This window comes from Atractosteus spatula, chromosome 15 (assembly GCF_055471065.1).
Source record: "Atractosteus spatula isolate fAtrSpa1 chromosome 15, fAtrSpa1.hap1, whole genome shotgun sequence".
In the NCBI taxonomy this organism is placed as follows: Eukaryota; Metazoa; Chordata; class Actinopteri; order Semionotiformes; family Lepisosteidae; genus Atractosteus; species Atractosteus spatula.
In genome coordinates this window covers 7,787,743-7,810,835 of record NC_142720.1, presented here as the reverse complement: position 1 = coordinate 7,810,835, position 23,093 = coordinate 7,787,743, and the positions used below count along the sequence as shown (strand labels likewise).

At 39.3% G+C, this 23,093-nt stretch overlaps 1 protein-coding gene across 3 annotated transcripts in view; it reads left to right on the top strand.

The window, feature by feature from the left end:
- sipa1l2a (signal-induced proliferation-associated 1like 2, genome duplicate a) overlaps positions 1-12,034 on the top strand; it is a 113,786-nt gene extending 101,752 nt beyond the window's left edge. The window contains exons 18-22 of one of the 3 annotated variants that reach the window (XM_088933950.1): positions 2,255-2,386; positions 9,018-9,071; positions 9,581-9,698; positions 10,066-10,147; positions 10,764-12,034. In XM_088933950.1, coding sequence (XP_088790076.1) covers positions 2,255-2,386; positions 9,018-9,071; positions 9,581-9,698; positions 10,066-10,147; positions 10,764-10,910 — 533 coding nt within the window. In that variant the 3' untranslated portion in view covers positions 10,911-12,034. Of the gene's footprint in view, positions 1-2,254; positions 2,387-5,740; positions 5,768-8,343; positions 8,518-9,017; positions 9,072-9,580; positions 9,699-10,065; positions 10,148-10,763 lie in introns of those variants that run through there. The other 2 variants (XM_088933951.1, XM_088933952.1) reach the window with 2 other exon arrangements.
- The last annotated feature ends 11,059 nt before the right edge of the window (positions 12,035-23,093 follow it).

The window sequence follows — 23,093 nt, the reverse complement described above, 5'->3', positions numbered from 1 at the left end:
ATGAAGACAAAAGCTTCATAACAGAAGCTGAAGATGAAGTGTTGACTGAGCGTTTACTGGTGACAAAAAGAGACATTACTTTGACTCAGCCTGTCCATTTTAAGGAAACTGTAGAATGCAGGACTATGGATTATTTAACCATTCTTTCCTGTATGATCTTTAAATTATTTGTTTCTTTTGTGGATTTTGTATCTCACTGAAGTAACTATCAAATGGATATAAGAGATAATATTATAACAAAAAGAAATTTTTTACTCATTTTTCCTGGCAGTCTTTCACCATAAGCTAATTTTCAGTAATTGCAGGTTCATACCTGCTCTGTGGTGTATAATTGAAATCCACATGATACAAAAAAAGGCATTGTCTGTTCACAACAGGTGGGAAGAGAAGTTCATCCTACACACCGAGAAGCATAGAATTGCACCATCACTGACAGGAACACTTACTATAGATGTCCCACACTTTGCTTGTCCTTTTCATTTATCAGTATCTCCTGCTCTGTGTTCCACGTGCTTTCAGGATTGCAGAGTCTGAGTAGTGAAGATTTGCTTTGTACTGTATACAGGAATCACTGAACCAGAGCGAAACAGCTTCTGTTCATGAAGATCCCATCTGTGATTGATCTGGTGTTGTTTGTAGGCCCTATATTGTGATTGCTGTGCTAGCCTTCTTTTTTTTCCATAACTACTGCACATTAATGTTTGTTATTGCCAAAATGCAATTAAATTCACAGGATGAAAACGAACATATGTAAGAAAACAGGGAGAAAGCATATCTCCAGTACTCAGACATTTGTCAGAATTGGCTTCTCGAACCCTGGACCTTATTTGGTGAATCCACAAAGGGATAAGAGAGCAAATGCACATTTGTCAGTTTCAGGATCTGCAGTTCATCTCTACCTCATAATCCAGCGGAGGATGGTTATTATTTGTCATTCTTCTAAATGGGCGATAACTCTCATGGTATTTGGATCATTTACAATCCTACGAATCTAAGGGAAGTCCTGCTACTTCAAGCTGTACCACAGAAGTATGAATTGTTTTTGGTCCAGTCTGACTGAGTTTCAGGGAATCTTGAGAAATACAATTTAAGTCAACAGTCCAGTGAAAATCTTCTAATCCTCTTTATAAGTCATGGATCCTTGCACTAAATATTAATTTGAATAAGAGGAATTTTGTTTTCATTTTTCTTAAGTTAAAATGTTTGTATGGGAAAAACAAATTCACATCACTAAAAAATAGTCACATCACATGTATTTATACTAGTGTACCATTATTAAGTACAGCTAATAGTATATTTAAAAATCATGGTTATTGGTGTACGGGGTAATTATAACCACCTCTCAAAGTTCAAAGTTATTGAAATGTAACTGTGAACTGCAGAGTCTTGAAACCTCCTTTCCTTCCAGACATGTTCAGTGTTCTGTCCTTACAGTGCTCTCCTCAAATGTCTATAATAAGCCCAGAGAACTGTTGCTTCAAGGCCTTAATCTCCTGCCCAGTCAAAAAAACAAATCCGATTCTACAAATATCTGCTTAGTCTGAGAAGCGTAAATAAAAATAATAATGAAATGGAAAACCTAATATTGGGATCAGTGTAGGGATTCCTGGAAGTCTAAAGCAGGGAGATGTTTATTCAAAGACAGTATTTCTGAGTAGTCTGCTCTTAGTCAAGTAGTGCTGACAGATGGAACTCCCACTGATGTGATGGCATATTGGCAATGAAACATCTCTGGCTTGTGTACTGGCAAACACACAACGGGAAATCAGTGACTACGTGGCCTTGGAATAACATGTACCATCTGGCCTACACAGAGCTGAGTCGAAGTCTTAAATTTCCTTTCTGACCCCCTTCTTCTCTTACAAGGGGTCCCCGCTATATGTTGGAGGTGGGGGGCCACAAAAATGTAACTTAGAGCAAAGCCACTTACAGTATAACAGGGGACTTTCCCCATTCAAATAATGTAAAATAAGGGGATTAGCAACTATAAGAAGGTAGATTTCTTTCTCCTATGCAACTTAATGTGAGGATATTTCTCCCATTAGAAGATGGATTATGGATCATGGTAGGGATAGGAATTGGAATATAGGGTGAAGTGTCATGCCTCTACAAGTTCACATGCAAGTCTGCTGTGATCTTGATGATAGGTCTGCTTCCCAGAGGCCTGAGTTAATGGCAAGCGTCAGAGAAGACTAGACTAGAAAAAATAAAACGCTGTTCTGGTGGTGGTTGATCTGATTACTTGTCTCCACAGATGAGTTCTGGTTCTCTGACGGGTCTCTGGCTGACAAGTCCAAGTTCACAGATCCTGGCCTGATGCCCCTTCCAGACACTGCCTCTGGCCTGGACTGGTCTCACCTGGTCGACGCAGCTCGGGCTTTTGAAGGTAGGACAGGAAGCATGCTGCTGTCTGCCACATGCCTCATTTATCTGAAGCAGCTCAACACAGAGACAATTCGTATAAACAGGAAAAAACTCAGACTAAATAACTTGCTCAGCTCAGAATGAGCTGAAAAGGTGCTTTATCCCATAACCTTTCATTGATTCCTTTCATTGATTTCTACAGCAAGACTTGCTGAATCTGCCAGCTTCTTGATTCAATGAATATTTATCAAGTTCATTAAATAAAGAGTGATTACTGTGATAAAGTCATGCTAGTGGAAAACCTGATCAGCCACTTGAATATTTCTTGATGAAGTTGAAAGAATTTTGTTACAATCATTTGAAATGCAGTAAGATTTAAAATGCCCCAAAAACATGCCAGAAGAGGTGTTACAGTATGTCACTCACAAGATGTGATGTAGTTTTTTGTCAGAAAACAGAATTTCTGTATGGCGTCTTTAACGTTGAAAGTCCATTATCATTAATAATGATAATGAGGTGGTCTGAAGAAACAGACATAAAAATAGGGACTGATATTGCTCCACTCTACTTTTCTCTTTTATTTTCAAGGTCACACATACAGTAGAGAAATTCACCATGATATATAGGCTGACACCCCCATATGACTTTCATGCCTCTTAAAATGAGATGTATTTCAGATAAATGAGAAAGTCATTGGAAAGCCTTTGGCAGTCTGGCGCAAGTAGACCTAGATATCTATCATCCCACTACAACCTAAACCTGCACTGTTGCTTGGTTGTCTAAACATGTTTGGAGGAGCCTAAATGCTGTGTTTTCTTGCAGATCTGTCTGTAATTAAATCTGTTTTTTTTACATGTCCATATGCGTTCTATTGTTTCAGGCTGCTAATTTGAAAGCAAGGAAAATTTTCAGATACAATTGAAGCAATTTCAACAGTGCAGATCCCAGCAAGGAACCACTCAAGAAAATAATTTAACCATAGCATCCTGCAATTAAATTGCTGCCTGCCAGTGTTATGCAATTATAGCTGCTTTATTCCCTACAATGATTTGCATTTCATAGTAGTGCACTTCAATGCAGGTTATTGATGTTGCCTCTTTATGTTCTTGTCTGTTTTTTAGTTATTGTATTACACAGGAATCAAGCATTCTTTTTTCTTTGTATGATCTCACAAACCCTGGTCCCACTGCAAAACCTGTTTTATTTTCTGGACTTCATTAGGAGTTTGCAGGTTCAGGTGCACCAGTTATCAATACTGTACAGCATATCCAGAGTGCAGTTTTCTGCTGCAATAGTCATACAGTATGTGCATTGTCTAATAATACGACAGCTTTCATTGTTGAGTGTGCTCTGCAAGGAAATGGATACAGTATAGAAAGTGGTGTGAGCTTAGAAACAGTGTAAGGACCTTTTCTTTACCATTAGACATGCTGAGAGAGGTGGTTAGGAATGTGGGCTTGTCTACTACTACTACTACTACTAATAATAATAATAATAATTTAATATAAATAGCATCTTAGTAAAAGTGAAATCTCTTAGCACATTACAGTAGTTTTAAAAAACACCTATAACGATAGCAAATTACAAAATAGGTACATATAAGAAAGCCAAGAGGTTAGGAGTGCAGCATGTTTCAAAATGAAGCAGACACAAGTACTAATGAACTAAAAGCCTTTCTGAAAAAAAAAGGGTTTTGAGTCTAGATTTTAATGCACTCAGGGGTAGGTGACTCTCTGATATCCTTGGGGACAAGATTCCAGAGCTTTGGGGTACAGCAAGACAAGGCTCTGTCACCCACAGAATGTAAGTGAGCTTGGGGGACATTCAGAAGATCGGAGTTAGACAAACAAAGACTGCGAGGTGGGGAGCAGACTGATAAATTAATGATTAACTTAATGAATTAAGTAGGTAGCTGCATCAGCATGCGTAGGCTGCAGAGGAGCAAGTAAAGGTTTATTCCATGCTGAAGAGAAGTAAAGAAACACAACATTTCGGATGTGGAGCCTTCTTCAGGTGGTAATAAATCAGACATGTACTGAGGTTCCATCAGGAAGAGCAAGAGATTTTGAAACCTGATAAGAAGCCAGTACTTACCAAGGTCAGGAGTAATGTGACCGTGTGCACGAGACCTGGTCAGGATTCTGGCTACCAAATTCTGAATATTTTGGAGTTTGATCAGAGTGGATTTAGTTACCCTGGCAAGCAGGGTATTGCAGTAATCAATTCTAGAAAAAAATAAATGTCTTGACCAGTTTTTCTGGGCTTTCTTTCTTGATAATTAGGGGGCAAATTACACCATTGCTGGTACTGATGGCAAGAACCGCAGAGTACAACTATCTACTCCTGGAGGAACAAAATCCTGATTTGTCCTGCTACAAAATACATTTGTGAACTACACAGTTTGCTAAAATTTTGATTTTGGCTGCAGTACCTACTTTAATTTCTGGTGGAGGAGGGGAAGTCAGCACCTTTTACATCTGACCAGTTTCTATCTCTAGATTGTTGAGGTCTTTGAACCTTAATTAACCTTAACCTTCACTGACAGGAAAAGATTTTTCTTTCTCATTAGTGTTATAGTATTTTATTTCTCTTTTGGGGAAAATGAGATACTGTGCAGTAGTTCTGAGAGAGGCACAATCATTAAAATTTTCCAGATCTGCATAGATTTCACCTATTCTAAATCTATTAAGTCAGCAGATGATGGAGGCAGCATTGTTCCACAAGTGCAATTCATGGTTTGACCAGGTGGAATGAATCTGCTTTTAACATAAATCAGTACTTAATTTTATGAGTGGCATTCTTGAGAGGATATTGTTTTGTCAGACATTGTGTCCTATAGTTAGATCATGAAAAAAATGTGACATTGTGTAACCCTTATTGTTATTTTCATATTTCCTTCCTATTTATAGTTCATTGGAAAAGATCAATGAAGTTTAGAAAAGAATAAAAATTCACACTCATTTAATCAGATCAAAAGTGCTTGCAAAATATTGGCCACCTGTTTCTAAGAAGCAGTTGCAGTCCTTTGCTCTTGAGATATGAGTAATTGTTCAGACAGTCATAGAAAGGGCCTAATTCATCCAAAATGTTCTAATACAGGCTTATGAATATTGCAGTTCTAGTCTTAATAACATATAACGGAATGAAAAGAATAAATTATTTGTGTAATTGCTGAGCATTAGCATTGTTTTGCAAAGTGAAAAGTTGCTGTTGAATGAAAATTAAATAACCTAGCAGTGTCTTATAGCTAGTTATGGTTTTGGCTTTTTTTAATACTGTTACACTATCATCATACTATAGAATCAAGAATTATCCATATATTTGTTGTGTTTGTTTTTCAAAATGTGCATTTCCTTATCTCTTTCTCCTGCTCTAGAGCTGTCCTTTGCGCTCTTTCTGGAAGGTAAAAGAAGAGTACGGGTGTGAAACGAGTTGGGTCTTGATTCGTGCACTGGCCTTGTAAAGAGTGTGAGACACCCCTCCAAAGTCAGCCCTTAACACTAACCCATGTGTGTTGGAGTAACTGGTTTCATTGGAGAGGGCTGGGGCTTGGGCGTGGCGACTGCTAGCTGATAACACTAAGCCGGTCTGACAGGGCTTGCAGAAGTGTGCTTTCCAGCCATTTCAGAGCGGTGCTGACTCCGCAGGTAACCGTCACTCTAGAGCTGCCTCGCCGCATGGATCAGGCTCACAGCTTTTGAAATCAGCATGGTGAGGCACTGGCACCGTTTCCACCTTGTGTACTGCACCAGAAGGAAAGATTAAACTAGGCCCAGGCCTAGGGTTGCACAGCTTTCTTATCTCTTTGAACATCCCAAGTAGTGGTTTTTAAATAACTATAGGTCCTACACTGTCAACTCTAGAGGTTCGAGATGGGATCTGTGTCTGTGCGTGTTGGCTGCTTAACATTTCAGTTGCTGAGCCTGCTTCAGGTGTCAATATCAGGCTGTGAGGTGCTATCAACGTACTTTTGAGGGGGGATACTGATTAAGAGGCATTCAGTCCTAATCCCCACAGATGGCAGCTTCACACTTTTGACTCCTCAGCCAAGCACAGACACCCAGTGTCTGAACCTGCAGTTCCTCTCGTACTGAACAGGATCAGTATCCAGCAGCACATCATCAGCAGGAGAAAATTAACCAGTCTCACAGTGGTCTAAACAGGCTCACGTTCCTACTCGTGCAGGAACTTGGGTGAGTTGTGCTGCACTGCTGCAGAGATAGGAAGAGCCAATGTTAAAGGATCAGAAAGTGATGGTGTGGTAACTTTTCTTACACCACCTCCTTAAAAACCCCCAAGGCTTTCTACCATAAAATCCTGTCTGTGTAGGCAATACAGTGCATTGAATCTTTGGATTCAGTTCTGAAGCGTTTATTTAACTATCCACAGTACATTTAGTGTGATCAAGTGTTAATAGAGGGGATTCAATTATGAGTATGGGGGAATAGACTCGTTATAGTGGAAGGTTTAGAATATTGCATAAAAAAAATAAAAAATATAAGAAAGTTTACACTAGGGCCCTTCAGGACAAATGACCACATGCCGACAGTGCTGAGTTATCAGGCAGTCCCCGGCTATAGGACAAATGAAACAGAACACCTTCTTTGTATATTCAGTTGACATCACCCATTGCCTTTGAGTTCAATTGACATCTCCATTAATTCCCACTCATCTAACACACGCCTCTAAAAAAATCTCAGTTTACATTGGAGTTAAATACGCTTTGGCAGCGTGACAAATTTACTGCCTGTCAATGTCGTACATAAGTACATTCGAGTTACCAGCTGGCACAGAGTGGCAGTGGAAACGAATCCTATTGATTACCTCAAGCACGGTTTGTGAACCAGCCCCTGTGTCTTGAAAGTCGATCTGTGGCTTCCGATCCTTTGAGCTGTCACTGAAACAGCATCTTCTCATGCGTGGCTAATCCTCCTAGACAGAGCCATGTTGCATTGACTTTTTTGACGAGGTGGTTTTTTGTAGCTTGGCAAACATTGTTGTAGATGCAGCACATTGCCTGCATTCAGTAATAGGGTAGTAAAGACAGGTGCCAGGCTGTGCGTGCAGACAGGATTCACACCATTCTGTTAATAAATTCTAAAAATATTCTGCCCTTTGATACAGTGTGCATCATGCATTCAGGAGCCTTGCGCATCTTGGCTGAGCTCTATGTTTGCAGTTTACACTATTGCATAGGCCTGCGTTAGAGTGCATGTGCTTGCACTAATGGCTTTGTGGTGAGTATGAAGTGGCATTAATAGCCAGAGAGAGCTTTCCAGCCAGCACAGATCTCACAGGTCTGTGAGCTGCCTCTCACTGTATTGTTGTGTTTAACTCAGATGTAGGTTTATGTACGTTTGTGATTCACATTAATTGCTCATAATGTGTTTTTCTCCTGTAGGTATAAGAACATCTGATTTATGTTGTTAAATTAATTGATGAAGTAAGCTCAAACTCTCATTGTATGTGCTTTATGACACCACTGTTACTGCTTAACATGTTAACAGAGGTAACAGTATTCCACTGACACAACTCTGTGAGCTCACTGTTTTAATTGAATTGAATTGAATTTGGAGGTCTGTTGATGATGTGTGAATTTCATTTCCGAAGGTTATTAGATGTTTGTATAGTCACATATTTGTTAGGAAATAGGGCTCTCGTTGTTTTTTTTATTTGGGTTCCCCCAAATGTGTAAAATCCGAGCCTGCTGTTACATGTAGCAATTCTGTCTGATTTTTATCAATAAAAAACAGAGAGGAGAGATTTTGGGGCATCTGCTTTATCTTTCATAGTGCAGCACTGATCCTATTATAACGAATAAAAATAGGAGGCAACTTTTTAATACAGCATGTCTAGCTGACAGGATCTAAATAGTTTTTAGGACTGTTTTGTTTCCGAGGTCATTAAATGTTATGTTAGATGACAATGGAAATCGACTGATCTCACTTCTCATTACCATTCCAAATTCCTCCACACCAGTATCTTTGCACACTGATCCAAAGACTGGTCCTGAGGAGATATGACTACAAGGCAAGCAATTTATCATGCTGAAATCATCATAGATTTCTTAAATGTCACCAAGAATACCTTGTGTCTGTTGATTATTTTTCGGATAGGTCTCATTATAAATGTATCAAAATGCAGTGAACATAACCTGTGTAGTCATCTCTAAACTCTATAAATATACAAACTGCAGAAATGATGTTTTGTCTTGCAACATCCCTCAGTTTCTGGAATGTCTTGGTCTGTTTTTCAGGATTAGAGCATAAATTTATATATATTGATGTTCAATTTCCTTTTATATCCTAGCTTGTTCTTTTGTATCTGGCCAATATTTGAAGAGGATGCTTTGCAGTGTTTGGATAATGATATTTTCATATGTATAAAATTATAAAATACACAGATCCCTGATGTCTAGTTACAGTCATGAGATACAATAAGCCTAAAACACTTAAATGCGCTATGTTATTTTACTGTTTGCCAAGTTCAGTTTTATTGGGAGCTTTGAGCTGGCTTTAGGGCCTCATACAATAAAACAAGTATGACTGTGATCTGACAGCACCTTAAGTAAGTATTTGGGCATTACGCAGGAAAGCAGCTGCAGTCTGCAGAAGCTGTTTCTCTTAGGGAATACTTTGCATTTTTGATTCCAGGTCTGGAATTGGAAGAAGATCCTGATCCTGTATGTCATCACAATGGCTTCCTAGGTGATGGTTTGGCATGGAATAATTAGCTCTCTGCATCTTGGGGATGAGATTCTGTGCATGCTAAGCATGAAGACATCAGGCTTCAAAAAGGCATTTGTGACAGAGACTTCTGTATTGTCTCCCCACAACCTGCCTGCTTTTTCCATAGGCTTGAGCAGGAGCAATCTGCTGAGCAAATTAGCATTGGCTAGTCAAAAAGGATTTGTCAGCCCTACTCTTGACGGGTGTACGTGCGCCTGTTGTGGGTTTGCCTCCAGACAACACTGTCAAGAGAGGAGCTGGAGCTGGTGGGATGCAGTGATGTCTGTTTGTGGTTGCCAACCCTGCATTGGCTGAGCCATCCTCTTGTTCTCAGGGTGGCACATTAAATGCCTCTCTTCATGTCACCAGCCCACCCTTGGTACTAACAGGATTTGGCTGACTGACTGTACTCGTGTGTAAGGTGATAGAAAATCCCCAGGAAAAATCTGCATGTAAAATAACAGCGTTTTTTCTTTGCCCCCTTCTAGACCAGCGAGTTGCTTCTTTTTGCACGATGACGGACATGCAACGGGCTGAGGTGCTGGAGATCTCCCAGGAGCTGTCGAGACAAGTGGCCGCTGCAGAAGAGAACATCATTGACATTGGGTAGGTAGTGATACTTGCATGCAGGGAGTGTACATCCAGAGCTTGTGCTGCTGCCACCACAAAACAAGACCCACAGACAAAAGTCACTTGCATCTTCCCTTTTCTGACATCTGCTTCTAAAAGGCAGTCATCTTTCCAGTTATAAAACTGGAATGGCTTTGCTCTGCTTGCCTCGAGAAGATATAATATTCTAAAATGACTCACACACGGTGGGGAATTAACTTTGCAGCCACTTGGTTTTTTTTTAAATATTAGAAAAGTCCAAGGATAATATGCTCCTTTGTGATGCTGTTCTCAATCAGTGCGTGGTCGAGATACAGCCCGTGTCGTATCAGCATTCTGTTCATGCCTCCTTCCCTCTGTGCAGGGAAAGTTCTCCATCAACCCTCACAGGGAAGGTCAACCAGCTGGAGGTGATTCTCAGACAGCTGCAGTATGATCTGCGAAAGGTAAGGCCTGACAAATTGCTCACCCTGAGCTGCCTTCTCTTAATGCAAACATGGCATCAACATTTAAGTTCAAGCAGTTACAGTCACCACTGCTTGTGTGCCAAACCTGTTCTGTTATGTTTTTTCCCATAAATGATACATACTGTATAAGTGAAGTTTATGAGTGAAGGCCTGCTCCTCAGCCATGCCCATCTAAGTATAAATACCGGTCAAGACCACTATTTTTCCATTGGTCCTCAGTTTGCAGCTCTCCCTGCGCTCTTAGCTCATTCTGCCTAGCGGGAGGCAGGTGGAATAGAGGTTCCTATAGTCTTGTCTTCATGTCATTCCCTCTGCCAAGTGGGTTAAGGTCAAATCCACGTCTCAGATTGCTCACGCGCTAAGATACTAAAACTAGCCAGGATTAGTGCAAAGGTGCTCAGAAACAAAACGGTTACACCACCCTGACACAGTCCTTAGATGGATGGATATTGCTGTGGGAGTCCCTTTCTCAAGCTTGTCTTAGAGTGCCCAGTTTTCGCAGCAGTCCGTGAAGAACAGACATCTGTGTTTTCACGAGTAAGATGCTTGCCAGAAGCGATGCGAGACTGAGCCTTTGTGTGTCTGCTTCGCACAGGAGAAAGAGGACAAGGCCATTCTCCAGGTGGAAGTGCAGCACCTGAGGCAGGACAACCTACGTCTTCAAGAAGAGTCCCAGACTGCAGCCGCCCAGCTGAGGAAGTTTACCGAGTGGTTTTTCCACACCATTGACAAAAAACCTTAAATTCCTCATGTAACACTACCAAGGAAGCCCTACCTGAGAGATCTCTCCAGTAGCGGAATGTACATTTAGGGTTTAAAATCCAGTACTCTGTCATCTTCATAGCTACGTTGTGTCTGACCATGTTCAGCCAAACTTTCAATGGGCTTGAGGTGGAGAGAGAGGTGGGAGTGCATCAAATATAAGCCATGTGGGCAATACTGGGAATGTACTTTGATGTGGTTGACTTCAGTCTGTGCTTGCTACAGGAAAAAAAAATGAATGTAATATGTTATTTCAGACCTTTTGAAAACTGCGAAAAAACAATACTACGCTTCTACGTCTATAGCCATGAAGGTTTTAAACCTCCACTGAATTTTAGCAATCCAGATATTAACAAGGCGTGTTGGCTTTTCGGCATTGTAAAATATTTCAGTCAGGCAAGTAATTTTGATGTTAAAGGTGCTTTCTCTATATATACTTTTTATATGTAGTTTATATCCACTGTCTCAGTGTCCTAGCAATAAAAAAGATGTGTCAGTAGTCACAAAACTGTGTTTAAAGGTTAGCACTAATGTGATAAATTACTTGTCCAGATGTCGTTGTGTTAGACATTTATTTATTTTGCAGGAACAACATTGTGCCTGAAATCTGAACTGTTTCTTTTTTCCTATTGAACACATGCCTTGTTAATGGCTCACTAACATAACTAATACAACAAGTCACAAGTTCATGTGTATAGTTTATCTGCAGCAAAATCAGTTCTTATGCAGTGTACTAGTACTTCAGGATGTGAGCCAATGAGCCACTTTTACAATGCCAAATTTGTTTATCTTTGTACAGAAACTCTAAGGAAGTGTCTTGTATTTAACACCATTATTTAAGCTTATTTAACCTAAAATTGTTTATTTTATTAAGAGTATTTGTTTTCTTTGTTGTGCACTAAGAAAAGGACAGCTCTGTGTAAGCTGGTATTGCTGTAGCTTTCCTGGGCTACATAGATGATTTCTGGAAACTCCAACATTTGGATGCTGCTAGATCACAGTTCATTGGTTTGTATGCTTTTACAATGTCTTTCTTTGTAAAACTGTTTCATTTAAGATGGGATATACATTTGCTTTTTTTAAAATAAATGTAGGATGTAAAAACAGTGCTCTTGTTTCTTGCTATGTAAATCTGTTTTGTTTTTTTACCTCACAATTTTCTGGGACTGAAAATAAGATAAACATCCATAGGTCTCAGTCAATTTTGTTTTTTTGGTTCAGAATTTCCAAACACAATCATATAGTGTTATCACCTCTTTTGTCCCAATCTACAACATCATGTACCCTCAGTTACCAAAATGGTGCAGCTTTTTAGAGTCTTAGCTAACCTTCATTGGCATCTCATTGTGGTGCCTACTGGAATGTGTAAAATAGGAAAGTGCTGAACCCAGTTTGATGTTTCAAGCACATCTGTCAGGGAAAGAAGCCTGGTTCATATATTTCACTGTTGATTTGTTTTCAAAACCTCACATCATGATGATTCGCTTCACAACAATAAGTTCCTGTCATCTGTAGTGTGAATTAGTCACTCCGAATAACAGCCAGCGTTGACAAAGCAAAGTGTGTGACAGAGAGTGGGGCTTGTGTTTTAGAGACAGCATTGTCTTGCATTGTTAGTCTCAGTGATCTGTGCCTCAAAGCTGCAGCCAAAATCGCAAAACCATGCAAAATACATTTATACCCCGTAAAATAATTTGGGGAGCATCTTAGCAACAGTTGCTAAGCTTTGCAGCAGCTGGTGAGTGTTTGGGTTTCCTGCGTTCATGCATTTTTGCCACAGCTAGCTGGATGTTATTAGTCTTTCAGGGTTCTGGGGAGATCTCAGCGCTGTCAACAGGAAATGAGGTTTTCAATTATTTATTGGCACCTTGTGCATGGGAGTGTGGGAATTAGAGAAAAAAACAACTGTGAAATTGTGGCACAGATGCCACTTTTGGTAAAAAAGCTCTGTTACTATTCATCTCAGTTGTTAAATACATTATATCTGCTAAGGCTATTGTGGATTGAACTTTAATTAGGTTGACTTAGTATGACAAAGGTTACCATGTCTCCAGTATCTGATATCTTTCTTTGAGTATTAAAACCTTTGGTTTGGGTGTTCACCCAAATGCTTTAGGTTGAACTGTGTAATATAGTATTTACTTTACAGCAAGGTAGTTTTAGGTAAAAATATGACATACACATTCATCATAATACCATACTCCAAGCAAAATATAAACAGTTGATCAGTTAGTTCACTTACTTGATATAAGTTTATATATACGTATTTCGCAACCTCTATAAAGCATTTTTTTAAAGTTCCCTGAGTTATTAAACATTAACCTTCTGTGGATCTGAAGTGCTAATACAATTGGTCTGTTGCAGATCAATAGGATGGTTCTCATGTATTTCAGAATTTTGCGGAAAGCCAGCAACATTTAGAAATGTTTAAGGACATGACGATTTGGAAATTTTGAGACTGCCTGATACGACTCTCTTGAGTCCTGGTGACTTGGTAGGATAAAAAAATCCAGACGCATATGTGTTAGCAAGCGTGGATCTGAACAGATCCATGTCTGAAGAGGATGATGTTTGAAAACAAAAGGGCATAATTAAAGCAGTCACAAGCAGGAGATGGTGTTTTTCTAAAAGATGAATAGTAAATAAAATATGAAGAAGAGAGCTGGAAGGAAGCAGCCACCTGTAATCTGCTCAATTCCGGAAGGCTAACATGCCAGACAGCCCACAAGTAAGGCTAGCATCAAAACTGATACAGCCTCACACACTCCCACACATCTGTTTCACCACCCAGCCAAAGAGCCACAAGTAAGGCCACACCCAGAGGTGTTTTCATGTGTTGGACTGTGACACACGGCAGTGCAGGAGACGGATGCTGAAAGTTGGATAATTAAAATCCTAAATTTTGAGGCAATGCATTTGTTTCCACTTCACAAAATCATTAATGCTGTTTAATGATCCTACAAGCTTCCCCTTACCAGTTATAATCATTAAGACAACATCTAAAACATCAGGCAAAATGTCCTGGATTGTACTCCATAGATAAAGCATTCCTTCCTCTTTGATGAATCAAAGATTGTCACCAAGTTGTGAACTCAGACGACACTCCACTGGTCCGTCTCTTTATATCAGGGTGAAGGTGCACTCACAGGAGGGCTTGGAAATTGTGCACACTTTACACTGATTGACCCCCGATTGGCTCTTTTATCAGGAGAGTGTCTCGGTTGCTGTCTGAATGTGCCACCTTCCCATTCACAGATCCAGTTTAATTTGTTCTCAGCTGTTTCCAGACTGACAGCATTACTTCAGCATAAACAAAGGGAGGCGGTTAGACAAGTTACACTCTGCAAAGAAAACAGCCTTCTTCAATGAAATATTATTGTTGGCTACTTGTTACACTTTAACTGCATAACTGAGTTGAAAACTGTTTCCGAGGCCTTAACAGAGAAATTCTTTGATTGGGGCTGGTTCAGAAGTTGCCATGATGGAGTTTATAGTAATGTTTACCCTGTGCTGGAAGTAACTTGGTTTTCTCTTTGTAGTCTTTCTACATCTACATCATTCAAAAAGAAAAAAAATGGTCTTCATTCCACCTCAAGTGTAGTTTGGCATTTGCCCGGACGGTCTGTGGTATATGCGGTTTTTTTACATTTTCTTACTCCCCTTGAGAGTGGATAACTCACAACCACAGGTTTTGTTACAAGGGTTGAGGATGTTAAGCCAGATACTCCCTCAAGAGAAACATTAAATCCTTCTTCCAATGGCTGTGCCAGCAAGCCAGATGGAGTCTCACAGAGGATGATTTAGCTGTTGTTGTTTTGAGGGAACATTTGTCAGTCTTGCTGTTGACACGTGAAATTGCTCAGCTATACGTTTGGCAAAGAAATGAAAGTTAGCATTTATGACACCGAGGTCGAGCAGAATGGCATGAGCGGCCCTGTTGTGGTAAACCGTTGTGGTGGACTCTGATGTCAGCAGAAAGAAGAAGGGCTGTCTATCGTGGCTGGTGGCTGGGAATGGCTCTTTGTTCCGTGATCAGGCTGTCAGATCATTAACGGAATAAACTTCACAGAAAGAAAATCTCTAAAAACATTGGAGAAGGGGGGGCGTGGCAATGAGGGTGGGAGTTGATTTTGCTCACGAAAAAAAAAATCAAGGCACACCACAACAGGGACAGGCTTCTGGAATGGTGCACCATTGCCTTTCCCCTCCATCACCTCACAGATGGCACCCTGCTGTCTTAGCCACACCACCTGAGAGAGACCTGATCTCTTCATAGCCCCCTGTGTGTCTTTTGCACACTATCATCACTCCCAGCATGCACATCCGAAGCAAGTGAATCCTTACTCAGCAGGGCTGAGCAGTATCCCCTTTTAATCCTAGTGAGGAAGATAAGAGTTGAAACCGATGTCTGCTGGAATTGTACAACCAACAGTTAACTATTTGCAAAACAATCTCAGATGCAGGAAGTATTTGTGAGTTGTGTTGGGGATCTAGTTTTATTCATTGGTAATATATTCGGAGCACCAAAATGAAGCTTGTAATGCCATTTACATATGTATATTTTTGGAGCACATTTTTCTGTATTTCTTTAAATATTGATTAAATGTTTTGTGGCATACTTTTGATTGGTTGAAAAGTGAAAAGCAAGGATAAAAAATGACATGTCCAGATTATGAAGAAAATGATGCATTTGTGTCACTGGTATGTTGGAGGGAGGACTTAACCAGAGTGCTATCTGAGGCTCTGGGGTACTGCTCAGTCTCTGGGGTGTTCACACTCAGCAATTTCAAACCTTGCATGATGATCAAGTCGATCACTGTATGCCATGTTATGACTACATCCCAAAAGCACAACGCACATACAATATCTCATTCTGCTCTGATAACAACAATGTTCTTGCAGGATAAGAAATGTGTTCATTTGCTGTGGACGCCCTAAACACTAGACATGAGCCTAATTGAAATTTTGTGGGATGGATTGGGATGACATGTGGTATCTAGGGCTCAGAGACCAGTGAACAAGACTCTACCTTAGGAATGTAAGAGAATCTCATAAGACATTGTCTGCAATCTGGTGCAAAGCAAATGTAACAGATGCACAGTGTGCATGACTTCCAACAGTGGCCACACACACTAGCAGCCAGTCACTTTCACCCCTTCTTGATGACCAATGTTAATCTGAAAGATGAATTCAACTATATCTTGCCCATTCAGTAAAATGCACCTGCTACAAAAAAGGTTTTGTTATGTTCCTAATAACTGTTCCTGTTAGATTTACACATTTCTTGCGGTTATAAGGGTTTCTTTTGATGCTCATTATTTAAATACCGTACATATAATAAGAGATATTAAAAGAGCTTTGACATTGAAAGTCTCACTTCTGTATTTCCTGCAAAAAATAACTCCACACTATAGTTGTCAGGAATTATGTTTTTTGAGATCAGGGACCTCAATTTAAAAAAAATATTTTTTTTTCTATAAACTTGTTTAGAATTCAGCATTCTTACCTTTTCCCTGTCCTTAACTTCTAAACAGGAAGACAGACTGAGAGGAAATCCCAATTCAGTGTTACACATCAAAACTCAAGAGCAGGGATTAGCATCCTCACCCCTGCTGGAGCTCATCACTGCAGTGGACTGATCAGAAAGGTTCCACCTAATTTATGGCACTCTAGGAAAAACAGTATATCTAAGAAACCAGAGGAGGTAAAATACATCTAAATCCGCTTCCAGACCTGTATTTCAGGGAGGATACTCCTCTCCCACTGACACTTCAAATAGTTATTCTTTTATTTTGGATGGTTCTGAGAGTATATCACTTTATTCAACCGGACACATGTGCAAGTGTGACACCACTGATAAATCTGATGTCAAACGAGTTGGCTCTTTTCCATAACTCTTTTTATAAGTGTGACTACCCTGACAGACGCCACAATGTACAGTAGTCCTGGGGTTTGCAGAGCAGACAGGAAGAAGCTGAAATTTTAAGATGCAAAAATATACCGCATAAAAGTGAAACAACCTTATTGCAGGATATCTGTGTAGTGGTGTGGGATTAAATTATTCAAACTCATGATTCAAAGCACAGCTGCACAGAGCTTATTCTTCTTGATTGCACGTCTGCATAGAAACCTAGTTACTTGATCAGGATGACAGTTTCACAAAGAAGGTAATCAGAGAAATTGAGATCATGCTGTTGTCACTATGGGGAAAAATTGCCCTTCTTCGCCTTCCTTCTGACCAGTGGCAGGGATCAGGCAGGAGGGAGCTCCAATTAAAGGTCTTTCTTTGCCAAAGGCAAGCTTTTTCAGTTTCCAGACTGTCTGGACATCAGGTAGGTCGATTTGCAATTGAGCAATATTAGTCACTACTTCAAACCAAAAAAAAAATGTCTAGCCCAACTAGGAATGCAGATCATTACAAGGTGCATTGATTATACAAAGCCTGACCTCAGAGTTCCTGGGAATATTGAGGACTTGTAGTAAGTAAACAAGCAGGGCTAGCCTATCAATAGCAGTAAAAGCTTGCGTAAAGTCAATGCTGTATGTAGGTGCTCGATTGTATGTGTTCTCAGGCACACCAAGGTCAGATACTGTTTTACTTTAACAACTTGCCACCATTTTTATAAAGCCAATCAGATTTACATTGAATTCCAATTCAGTCCTTTCAAATTCAAAGGCTAACCTTCAAATTCAAGGTCTTCAAATCAAAATAATGCACAAGCGTGGATGTTAAATTGCTGGTTTCCGTCTTGTCTCATTAACCTTCAATACGGAAGTGATTTTCAGTTCAATCTGATTTTTTGTCTGGTACAGCTCCCTTCACAACAAATTGCCACAGAGCATTTTCACACATCTTAAATCAGGACAGGTATATCAGAGATGCCAAAATAACCATTAGCCAAGGAAACGAGAGAGAGAAAAAATCCTTAAGTAGAAAAATACATCTCTGGGGCTTCAAGTCTTAATGGTAATCCCCTGACAGGCTGTCTGTTGTGTGACCCACACAGGAGGGAGTTCATTTAGAACAACTTTCTGAAGACTGTTTTCAAGGGATATAAGTGTAGGTTCTAGGCACATAACCCAGAGGCAGGGGGATCATCCTGAGGTGCTGAATTGCTTCCTTCTGTTCCTAATCCTTATATTCTCTCTATGTTATCTTGGGTCCCCATCAACCAGAGTCCAGCAGATTGTGTCAGTTGGAGGGGTTGTTCCGAGACGGCCAAAAGTAAGAGGTAGGAATCGAAGTACAGAGAAGGAAGAGCTGATTTCTGTTCTCAGAGTCTGACTTTGCTGTCGCAGAGCCTAGATCTAATCACATTATTAATAAAATGAAACGGCACATAAATGTAGCTACATTTATCAGGTGTTTGAAGCAATGTTTAGCAAAAGTTTTGTTTGTGCAAGCCATTTATAGGATATCATAATACAATTTGTGGTGCATTAAACTAACATTGTTACATACTGGTAACTCCATTCCTTGCTTGCATGGAGTACATACAAAAGAGGCACATGCATACTGAGTGAATACTTTATGCTAAAGATATCTCATCATTACAAGAAAAACTAAAAGGGGGAATGAGAGTATGCCTGTGTATATAATGGAACAGCTGCTTAATAAAACAAACACTGTGAGGCCTGTGACGGGCATGGTTACTCTCCCGTGGTTCACTGAATTGGTATCAAGATCATCCTATTTTAGTAGTTTCTTCTCTGGTGACATCTCATCGTTTGAAAGGCATTCACATTCACAGCTTCAGTGGAGAACCAAATGGCACATTTGAGGTGAGTGATCTCTGCTTAAATGCTTAAGCATATGTTTGCAGTGATTTTTTTGAAGTTCCAGAAATTACACACTGGTAAACAAACTGATAGCATTGTCCTTTTCGAGCAACCGTTCTAACAATTTCAATTTCATATTCCCCCTCTCATTGTCTTTGCAAGTTTGTATTCCATTTAGGAATTTCAACAAGAAAGGTCATTTCACTTAGATAACACTTTAAAAATGCCACTTCAAACAACATTTGCAAATTAGTGATTTGGTTTTTGTGTTTTATTTTTAGCCTTTCATTTAAAAATGATAAAAGACTAATTATTTGGTGCAACCTCCAGTGCCTATGCAGATGGGGTTGCTACCGATTAGGAAATCTCATCTCATAGTGTTTAGCCAGCAGAACACAGCTGCCCCTTTGCAGAGCCCCAAAGATCTAAGGGCACAGAGCTTAACAAATTCTCTTGCAGGGGAATTTCCATAAGGCACTTCTTAGATGAGATGAAGGACCAGGGTAATGCTGACCTCCAACAATGGGAATAGAGAGGGATGCTGCAGAGTTCGTGCTAATTCATCTTCGCTCTCCACAGCCCTGGCCTGGGGATTAACATCAACACCCCTACTGCTATCTAAAGGGCCTGTCTTGTGAGAAGCTTGATCAAATAGGACTATCATCTTTAAATTATGGCACCGGGGAACAGGCCACTAGATTTTAAATGCGGGGCCTGCTTAACACCAGCAGGGGTGATGAAGCTTAGAGGCAAGATTTGTACACGTTAACTGCTGTGCTTTAAAAAAAGGGATTTTTGAGCACAGCAGGCAGATAAAGATATAGACCTTAATTACACAGGGTGTGCTCTCTGAAAAATGTATGACTGATAGAAAAAAGCGTATGGAAATGCTAGGGTATTTGTACCAGATATTGCCACGATAATTACAGTGTGTAAGACACAGTAAAGAATGCACGTACTGTACTCATACTGACTTTTGTATCATATGACAAATCCACATGTGAAAAACTCATGTTGGATCAGATACTGTCTGCAAAAGTCAAGCAAGCTTTCAGAATTCACCCATGAAAATAAATTGCTTAAAAGCAAAAAAGGAAAGCAGGACATAGAAAACAAGACATTATAAGACCTTCATTTCTTGGCTCCAAGTCTGTCTTCTGTACAGTGAAAATCTATTTAAAGGAACATTTTAATTTAAAAAAATGTTTTTTCTGCTTGTAAAAGCCTAACTGAAAAAGAATAAGTTTATTTGGACTGTGAATACCTGCTTGTACCTGGGAGCAGGATTCTGCAACTGAAAGCCACTACATTGATAGAGAAATAGTCTGTAACTGATTACTCACTAAATACATTTTACTTTTAAACACCTCTGCATGAAACCGTTATGAACACAATAAGGTTTTTATAAGGATCAGAATGCGGTCTTAACACAAACATGTTTTTAATTAGATAGCTTGAAGTCCTCCTCCTCATAATCACAGAGGCTTGACAACGCAGACACAAAATTCTTTTTTGATTGATCATTAGCTGGTTCAATGCACACTAATTAACTGCAGTGCTCAAAATATTTATGTATTTAGAGACAAAAGTGAAGCCAGCCTGTGTTTAAAGAGATCCTAAACTGGGAATGCTAATTGAATGGCTTAAGCTGTTAGTCATAACATCATCTATCTTTAAGCACGTGTGTCTTAATTTGAGGAAGATTAAAAACTGCTGCTTTGGGCTTTTCAATCAATGCATCTTTCAAAGGAGTGCAATTTTCAAATTTGGTAAAGAAACTACTGAAAACCAAGTTTAAAAAGCAATAAAATATTATAAAGCATCATCTCTATAGCCTACTGTGATTTGGGTTTATGAAAGAGTGGTAATTGGAGTAAATTTACATGTCTATATATCCTATACAAGTACTTAACAGTTCTGGTCTTCTGGTAAAGTACCCCTGTTATCCAACTGAATTCTTATTTAGTTTAAATCATTGAACCCTCAGTTTAACAAGTTGTTCAATTTTGTTTTCTGCACTTACAGTAGGTCTTTATTTCATAAGATCTCTTACATGTTTAATTTCCACAAAAAGACACAAGCAAGCTCTTTTTCAATAGCTCCTTTCACATGTTGTTTCATAACTAATTGGTTATCTGCTAATCATGCACAGACAGGGCAGACACTGTATAAGACTCACTTTATAAGCATTAAAGTTGTATAGATCTATTGTCTAAATATCAGCTTACTGCAATTACCCGAAATGGGTAGATTTTTTTGGGGAAATTAGTGACACAGGGTTAATTCAAACATCTGACCTTTTACTGTTCAAGAGCACAGATTAAATATAAAAAGCAAATACATCCAGTAGATCTCAATAAGCTTAATTAATTAAGAAACAGCTCTGTTGGAATGGAATACAGAAGACAGCTGAGTTCCTGGGAGATCAGGACCACTGGTTGAGAAACACTGTCCTATGCTAAGGACTGTCACAACATAGGAAAACAGCTATTTTGGTGTATAGCCCCTTCCTTTAATTGTTTGTATTTTAATATACCTTTTTCTCAGAATACAAGCAATGGAAGGAAACAAAAGAATGGTTAATTAAATAAAATCTGCTCTCAAAGGTGGTAAGACTTGGACCTGTTGCAAAGGACATCCAACTTTTATGATTAACTAAATCTGTTTTGTTTTTATTATAAAGTCCATTGATTGATAGAGGTTAAACACTCCTAGATTAAGTGGGTAGTGATAGAGTGAAAGTCTATATAGGAGCTGGAAAGATTGCCTTTTCCATTTACAATAGACTGTGGCCTGTCAGCATAGAGAGTAGCATTAGAAAACAGCTTTATGAATCAAAAGGCATCTTAATTTAAACATTTAAAAATCAGCACCATTTTGTTTATGTACTGTACCATGCTAGGTTTAGAATACCAGCAGCTGATTCAATTCAGTACAATAAGTGTGTTTAAGGGCTAGCATGGCTAAATCTGAGGTGTCATCTGTATGATGCATTATGGGAATCTCTGCAAAGGTGTCCTCTCACTAAAGAAAAAAAAAAAGAGCCTCAGTTGAATTTAAAGACCCTTAAATTGGCTGCTGAAAATATGCATTTTTGATTTAGAGAAGTTACTACAAATAAAATAAAAACTTATTTGCAGGGTGTGAAGACAACCTTAGCATGGATGCCAATTATTTTTACACTACAAATATCCAAAAGGATAATCTTTACAAACTTTAACCCAGGTCTGAGCAGAGGTATGAAACATACTGTAACTAAAGAAAATGTGATTACACAAACCCAATAACATTGACATATAGAACCAATTTACTTCAGGACAGACTATTTGGGGATATTTCACTGCTTATACAACTGCACCTACTTGGTGATGACTGTGGGTTTCTCCTGTTGATAGCATTGCTGAGATGGTCTCACAGACATACAGGAGAAAAGGCTATCCATGGTTAGACCTCACTGCTGTTTGCATGACATTGTGTCATCATTTCCAGTGGCTACAGGAACAGAAAAATTGTTGAAACAAGGCACAAGTTAAACCTTCAAACATGCAAAAGGATGGACAATAGCAGATTACCAGCAAAAAGAAGTCAAGAACATTAACCAAGGCAAACACCATTCATGTCCTCATTCCCCTAAGAAAGAGACTTGACTAACCCTCTGAACTTCCCCAGACCTTCTTTATATACATGAAGCCCCGCCTCCAGTATCTACAGGGTTTCCCACTGAGTCCCTGCACTCATTCCTTCATTTCCTATATAGGATTGCTTACTCAGCCTGGAAGCTATTTTGTTCCTATACTATGATAACCATATACTTACAGAGAAAGTTATATTCAAATCACAATTATTCACAAGTGTATAGTATATGTGTGTTCAGAAGTGTTTCCTTTGGGATCTTTGATAAATTGGTGGAAGGATGTATTCCAAACAGGTAAGTGCAATGTAATGTTTGGGTATATTCTTTCAGGTGAGGGTAGGCCTATAAGCCTTCAGCCTCATAAAAGGACACTCTTAATGTTTAAGTAACATGTTTGGAACGTATATATTTGTACAAGTTATCTCAAAAGGGTTGTGTGCTTCAAATTCTTTGCTGAATGTTAGACCAGAGATCTGTGTGTGATACTTGCTGCTAATGATGATAACTTTTTCTATGATTTAAGCACTCTCATTCACCTACTTATTGCTTTTTTCCCCCAAAGATCATGGTCATGCATTTCATAAAACAGACTGTACACTCATTGAATGCTAACTGATGCACATCAAACCCTTTGCTGGTTAACCATTGCGACATGTCATAAGTGGAGCTCTGTCTGTGCCTTTCAAAGAAGACTGCCACTGGCAAAACGCCTTCATGGTATTTGCATAACCAAGTAATGACAGCATGCAT